Genomic DNA, 7,604 nt, shown 5'->3' with positions numbered 1-7,604 from the left:
CTTTACGTACTCTGGTTTTGTTCATCCGTTTGATCCGAAACAGGGACGCACACCCTGTCCACTTTGTAGCGCAGCCTGGTTCAAGTTCTCGGTGATTGTCCCGTCACAGCGTCTGGAGTGCTGGGATTACTGGCACGAACTACGCTGCCTGATTACAAGTTTATTTTATGTTTACTTTTTTACACCATTTGTTATTTTTACTTTGGACAGAGAGAGAGAGAGAGTAAAAGCACAAGGTGAGTGGGAATATGAAGGACAACTTTTGGAAGTCAGTTCTCCCCTTCTCCCTTGGCTTTTAGGTGTTGCATTTGGTCTTTAGGTATGCACGGGAAGCCCTTCACTTGCTGCGCCATCTTGCCAGCTGTCCAAGGTGCATGGTGTAATCAGCTCCCTCAAGCTCCTGCTGCGAGGGGGGTGGGTCTCAGCTGTGATAAACTGTGTGTAGCCTCCAACTGAGCCAAAACAAACAAACAAACAAACAAAGCTCTTAAAGAAATAAAGGAAGGAAGAGAAAGAAAAGGCAAATCCCTCGTGTTCCCACTTTCACGCAGGCTCTTGCTCCCCTGGACTGTATTTCTGCTGGCTGTGTTCATGACGGACACATGGTGATGATGGATGTACGTCTTCGTTCTGGTGCGGCTGAATCGTGATCCGTGCTGCACTCATAAATGCGAACCACACTTCTCCAGGTAAAGAGGATGAAGGAACTAAAGCAACAGGCCTGAGAACTGACTGCAAGGAGAGGGCAAGATCGCCCTTGTCCACTTGTGACAAGGTCACCCTTGTGCACTTGTGACAAGGTCGCCCTTGTGCACTTGTGACAAGGTCGCCCTTGTGCACTTGTGACAAGCTCCACAAGCCAGGCAGCACTAGGTTACCTTTTGCTGGGCCTATGTTCATGGGAAAAGGACGCTGGAAGATGAGATGATGTACCCGATGTCATCCAGCTCCCAGGGCACATTAACTAGGCTGTCAATGGCATTCCCACACAGACCGCACAGCCTTGTCCCCACATCAGTAACCTTATGTGGGGCAGATTTTTTTTAAGAGTTTACTGCTTCTTTGTGGGAAGTGAGAGCTGGGACCCACGCTCTCTAAGGCCAAGCTTCCCAACCCTAAACATACAGGGTGCACACAGTGGGTGCCGACCCCGTCAGCCTATAGCTGCCGCAGAGGTTTAAAAAAGTGTCACCATCATTGGGCATTCCCTGTTTTCTCGAGATGTGTACTGTGGTCAGCCAGATCCTCCTGGAAACTGAGCCCTGAGCTGTGACTACCACGCCCTTGCCAGACTGATGCCAAAGCTTGCAGGTTCATTTTAAAGTCACTCCGAGAGAGAAGGATGGGGTGTCAAGTCTGTTCCCTGGAGCGGCTCTTCAGCCCTTTCTTGTGAGTTTTGAAGCATTGAGGCCCCCTCTACTGGTGGAATTTGTAATCCACCAGATAGTCCAATTTGGTGTGTTTGATGAATCGGGGATTGACACCCCAAACTCAAACCGAACAATAACAACAACAACAACAAACCGCCCCCACTGGATCATCAAGGACCAGAATTATAAGAAAATGTGAACGGCTCTCTATCTCTCAACTTTGCAGTTCAGGATAGAAGTTTGGAGGTTTCAACCGTTCTCCCATAAATCTAGCAGGGAACACTCAAGCACATTTGGCCATCGATGGCAAAGTGTGGGCTTTTTTTTTTTCCGCAAAGAGAAGGCCTTGACAAATACCCACTAACAGATAAAAATCATGTCTTCATTCAGCAAAGACTGCGGCATCCCACAGATGTTCCCTGGAAATTCTGTGTTCTGGTCACCTAAGCTGAGGTCTTGGCAACCACAGTCACTCAGGAATCTCCGAGGTGCTGTCAAAACCAAGAACACTCTGTTACTATTTATAGATTTTCTCCAATAAAGCCCCATCCTAAGCAATAGAACCACAAAGCTTGACGTAGCATATGTCACATTAAACATGGCACGTTGTATGTTTCTGTATGTGTACATCTACACAGCTCACGCATCATATTATAAAGTTCGTCCATGTGCCAATGAGATCCCTCTTTGCTCTTGTGTGTGGCACACTTCAGATAGAACTGAGGTAACGGAATTCATGTTTGTGCTTAATGACTAGAGAGGTCAGAAAACCTTTTCATTGTTTTTAGTATTTGTTATTTTTGTGTGCATGCGTGTGTGTGCCCGTGTGTGCACGTGTGAACTTAGGAAGTCTTCTCTCTTGTTAAACGTTCCTGGGAGACTAGTCCAGGCTTCGTTTCTGCTGTCATAAAGATGGCCATCGTCCATTTCTGCTGGATTCATACACTCAGTTTTCAGTTTGTCACTATCGCCAGCCTTCACCACCATGAAACTCCAGTTATTCACAGCCAAGGGTGTGTTCAAAACTGCCCCACAGGAGGTCAGTGAAACCTCTCCTTGTGTTGTGGGCTCTCTGCTTAACGATTGGACCATGTCTGTGGACCCTCAATGAGCAGGCAATAAATAACCTTTGGGCACAATTGTAAAAATTAAAAGCAAAAACAAAAAACAGATTAATATAAAAAAAAACCCTTTGGATCACAAGAGCTCAGAAATATTTGCTTTAGAATGCAACTTTTATAGTCATGAACCTCCTGCGTGAATTACAAGCTCTTCTCACCAAGGGAGGAATTCCACTAACTGAATTTTCATTTGGGAAAGTTTGCATAGTACTTAGGATACAGTGGCTTTGTGTGTTTATTCTGAGTTTGCTTTTTCCTAAAATAATATGATGATCCATCCAGACACGACGAAAACCAAACTGCAGCGTTGTAATCCTCCAAACCTCCTTTCTCGGGAGAGAATTAAGCAAGCTCCAGCTTAACAGCCGCTAATCCTAAAAAAGATTATTATAAAAGACTCTAGACCCCATGGGGGAGCAGTGGGTGCTCCACATTTACTGTGGTTCCCCAAGGAGGCTCTCTCTGACAGGAAGCAGATGGAGACCCCACAGAGAGGCGGGTTCCCACTGTGACTATCACAGGCTGCACGGTGCTTTGGAAACGACACCAGCTAGGAGATCCGCAACCAGAATTTTAGATTTTATACAAGGATGGCTTTGATGTGTGCGTGCCTGCGCGCACGTGTGTGTGTGTGTGTGTGTGTGTGTGTGTGTGTGGCAAGACAGCAGTAGCAGTTGATGAAGTCTGTCTCAAAACAGCCATTCTTTCCTGTAGAGTAACTCAAACGATCCGACAAGGACCACCTGTTTCGAATTTCTTGTGTCCTTCTTTTAGAGAAAGGATTAAGTCAACAGTTCAGGATAAGTTTGGCCCTGTGAGTGGGATGTGGGGCTGGGTGAGGTGAGGAGGATGGGGGCCTGGTGGGGGTGAGTGGGATGCAGCGCTTGGCAGGGTAGGTGGGATGTGGGCCTGAACCAGGTGAGGAGGATGAGGGGCTGGGCCAGGTGAGGAGGATGCGGGGCTGGGCCAGGTGAGGGGGATGCAGCGCTGAGGGGAACTGTCAGGAAGAACTGAAGGCTTTATTCTTTGAGAAGCTTGAAAGAGCAAGAGACAAAACTGAAATAATGCCTTCTGCAGATTAGTTTTTCTTGTGGAGAAGATTAGGTTGCTTCATCTCAACCTGGAGGTTTACTGCACATGAATTAATGCTGCTGCTGTTTGCATTTTCATTCTGTTTATTTCTGAGATTTGCCTGTAAAAACCTTACACGGGTGCGGAGGAAATGCAGAATCTGTACCGATGTTTTTGCATACAAACCACGGGTAGTATAGGTGTTACTATTTATCTTGTGTTTTTCCCAAAATAAAGTGAGCAAACTTTAGATTCATTTGAGTCGTTCATTTGAGTAAGTCAGTCGTTTTCTTTCTTTCTTAAAAATGGAATTTTTTTATTAATTCTCTGAGAATGTCATACATGTTTTGATCACATTTGTCCTCACTCTTTCCCCTAATGCTTCCCAGATCCATCCCTTACCTTTGCGTCCCTCTTAACTTCCTGTTCTCTCTTGTTTTCAAAAACAGCCAAACAACTGGCCAACTCTTATTTGTAATGCTTATATACAGGTGTGTGTGAAACCATCTTGTTGAGACCACGCCCTGGGTTTAATTTCCCGTTGATGTCTATGTAAGTGTTTCCCAAGAAAACGGGGCTGGAGAGACAGCTCAGCAAAGCGTGTGATGTGCAGGCGTGAGAGCCTGGGCTTCATCCAGGTCACACTGTAAAGACCTGGTACGATGGCACTGCCTGTAATCCCAGTGCTGGGGAGCTGGAGACACACAAGTCACTGCACAGTCAGCCTAATTTGTGAACCCCAAGCCAGTGAGAGACCCTGTCTCAAAAATCCAAGGTGACTGACCTCTGAGGAGGAATGACACCCAAGGTCGTCCTCTGTCCTTAACACATGCGTGACCCGCGCTTACCCTGGCATGTGCATCTTTCCAGCTCTAGAAAAACAAGTTCTCTCTCTGTATCTGTCCCTCTGTGTCTTGGTTTGTGTTTAACCCCCACCCCAAACTCAAATAACTCCAGCAACCATCACCCTGAGCAGTGGGGAACATTGAAGAGCTTGGCTCAAATGGCTTTTGCAGGTTGAAGTGAAGTTTTCCAGAGCCCCAGACTTACGGGAAACATTGTGGGATCAGCTGACTTTCCGCAGGGCATTGCATTCCATTCTCCCTTCTTTTTTTACTCTCTCGCCCCCACCCTTCTTAGAAGCTAATGGGTTTATTGTGTACACTGCAAAGGGCAGTGGTTGGACAAGCACTCAAAGGAGTTCAAGGTCTCCCTGAGTGCCTCCCAGTCTCCCCTTGAGGGGCAGGGGGTTCCTGACAGCTGTTTGTACATATTTGGTGGCTGAAGACTGTGATGAAAATCCATGACAGAAGGATCATGAAAAAAAAAGTGGTTTCTAAGAAAAGAGGTAAGGTTTGGAATTTAGCTCAGTGGAAGAATGCTGAAGTCGCTGGGTTTGGTCCCCAGTACTAGGTGGAATAAAAGAGAAAGAAAGAATCATAAAAGGAGGTGATAAGTGAATTGTTAATCTAATTAGTCTTATCAATAAAAGATTGGGAGTAAGGTATCAGGGTAAAAACCTGAAAGATTAGAGAAGCTGGGGAGCAGCCACAGTAGCTTTCTACTTCTCTGGTTCCTCCAACCAAAAGGGCCAAGATCTTCACTGCACCCTTCTCTCTGTGCCTCCCCACCCCACATCCCACTTCCTGTCTCATTCTCTACAGTCCTCCAAACCTCTATGGTCAGCTAGTGGCTAGCTCCACCCTCTGACTCCAAGCAAGCTTTATTTGTCAGAACACAATCAAAATATCACACAACATTTTCCCCTTTTTGTCTAAATAAAAACAAAGGTTTTAACTATCATAGTAAAACCATATATATGTGCAGTAACTATATATAGGCAAGAATTACATTAATAATGTCTAGTCTGTTTACATTATATGTCTGTAGAGAAAAGCAGAAACAAACATTTGAGATAATGTCCAAGAAAAAGAGTAAATTGGCCTACTGGTATTTCACAATTTCAACCGGAGCATAGGACCAGACATGGGCACTTTTTAAAAAAATATCAGTTGTCATGATTGCTGGTGAAACCTTTAGCCCCATGTCTGCTCAGAGAAGACCAGTGGAGCTGTCTGGTGTGTCTTGCAAGTGTCCTGTGTGCATGGCACACATTAGCCATTCATTCCTTTGAGCTAATTTATCTAGTCACTGTGGCGCATTTAATTTTGGAGCATGCAAATTTCACTCTGGGGTGAGAACATGGGCTCTTTTTACTTGTTCACCCAATCGTAGTGATAGCCTGGCTACTGGCAAGGTCTTCTTATTCACGCTGCAAATGCACATCTGTTTTCCCAGTAATTTTGTTATGAAGCTTATTCCTCTAAATTCTGGTAATTTTTCAAACACATTGGGATGCTGCAACAAGGATTTCAGTCTGTGGTGGATCAATCTAGGACCCAAGTGCAAGGGAGCTGATTTACGTAAATAACCAAAATCACCTCAACTAATGGCAGGTTCAAGTCTAACCATCCTGCAGAGACTTGATTCCAAAGACAATATTAACTATCCTTTCGATAAGAAGTCAATCACATTCTGGCCGATGTCTGGTCCCATGCTCCATTGTCTGATTTTTATGGCTACGGAAAGCAAGCGTCTTCTTGATTTTATTATGTGATCCGTGATGGCACAGAGCATCTCCGGTCTCAAAAGTCTGCACATTTAAAGCTGCCGCTGTTTTCCTACTGGCATGAAAATGTTTGAAAGGAGAAGATGCAGATCACGGCAAGTATGAAGCTCCATGTATCCTGCCAATCAAGTGGGTTTGCAGTAACTTTCTCTAAAAATGTCGCCTCAACTGAGAGATGCATGGTGAAACGGCTTCTAGAGTCACCTCGAGATCACAGAGCTCACCCGCCCAGCACCTACTGCTACAGGTTGGTGTGCAGTCCTTTCATCTGGCTGTGCTTTGAGCAGCTAGCGGGGCTGTCCTGATGTCTGACAAACAGAAGATAAACTAAGAAAGGGAGGCAGGCAAGGAAGACAGATTTTTTTTCAGTTATCATGTGATACATTCTACAGCAGTAAACACCACTATCTCCCAAATAAACCCTAGAAGGCAGGAAAAGAAAGCACTGCTTGAGAAAGCTTCACGGACAGAGACTGTCCTCCTGCTGTCGGTGACCTTGTCCTTTTGGAGAGCCTGCATGCCCTTTTTTTGTATTAAATAAAATGGGAGTGTAAGGACTGACGATCTGAGTTGGTGAGCGGGTCACAGAAACAGCGCTGGCATCTGTTACTTCCACTCTGCGATCCATTACTTCTGGTCTGTTAATGGCTGGAGACATTTGATTAACGGCTGAGATGTGGACGTGAAGGGGACCCAAGGTGGGCTGTGAAGTATACCACGTGGCTAAATCTCTATTCCCATCGCCTCACCTGCTTCTCTAGCTCCAGATACCGGGCCGACCGGCAGCTGGGGGCCTCAGAGGCGGGAAAGGCTCCATTTACTCCAAGAATAATTGTGTGTTTGTGCATGTGTGGATATGCACACTATAATATTCTGTCAATAAAAATGCTGGACCAGAAGGTAGTTTATCATTTTGGGGACTAATTAAGAATAAATCTCTCCTCCAATTGAAAAAAAAAAAACCATGCATTCATTAGAGCAACTGAAAAAGGAAATTAAGAGAATTTTATTATTTCTTAAATATTAACTAACACAATACATAGTTTTTGCACAATGGTAGCAGAAAAGAGGGTCTGTCTTGTATAGCTAGAGTTGTAACAAAAACACCAGGTAAAAAGAAAAACTTTTTTTTAGTAATCGGTACGTTACAACATTCCCCTTAATGGTAAACATGTTCTGTAAGCCAATGTACTAGAATATATTAATTTGAGATGCAGTTATGTATTTCATTTTGACCAGGCTTATCATTCCAGGTTATAAAAGAAGGCAAGCTTCCTTTGTATGGATTTTACTGAAGTAGATGCTATTGCCAAAAGCAACTATAGAAAGGACCCAGTAGCTGAAAGGATTGTAAGACCCCAGTGGCAAGAGAATTAAGACCGACAGGCTGTAGGAAGTCTGCAACTTATCCCT

General features: G+C 44.8%; 1 protein-coding gene across 1 annotated transcript in view; it reads right to left on the bottom strand.

Moving 5' to 3' along the window:
* Nucleotides 1–589: 589 nt before the first annotated feature.
* Nucleotides 590–7,604, bottom strand: part of LOC126487255 (tetratricopeptide repeat protein 30A2-like) — a 10,361-nt gene continuing 3,346 nt past the window's right edge. Inside the window, exon 2 of the mRNA XM_050119973.1 lies at nucleotides 590–707. Coding sequence (XP_049975930.1) covers nucleotides 590–707 — 118 coding nt within the window. The remainder of the gene's footprint in view (nucleotides 708–7,604) is intronic.

The sequence above is a fragment of the Alexandromys fortis genome, unplaced genomic scaffold (assembly GCF_014885135.2).
Source record: "Alexandromys fortis isolate MF-2015 unplaced genomic scaffold, M_Fortis_MF-2015_v1.1 scaffold_8_1_9099942, whole genome shotgun sequence".
In the NCBI taxonomy this organism is placed as follows: domain Eukaryota; kingdom Metazoa; phylum Chordata; class Mammalia; order Rodentia; family Cricetidae; genus Alexandromys; species Alexandromys fortis.
The sequence above is the reverse complement of the archived record's forward strand: the minus strand, read 5'-3'. Positions and strand labels throughout refer to the sequence as shown.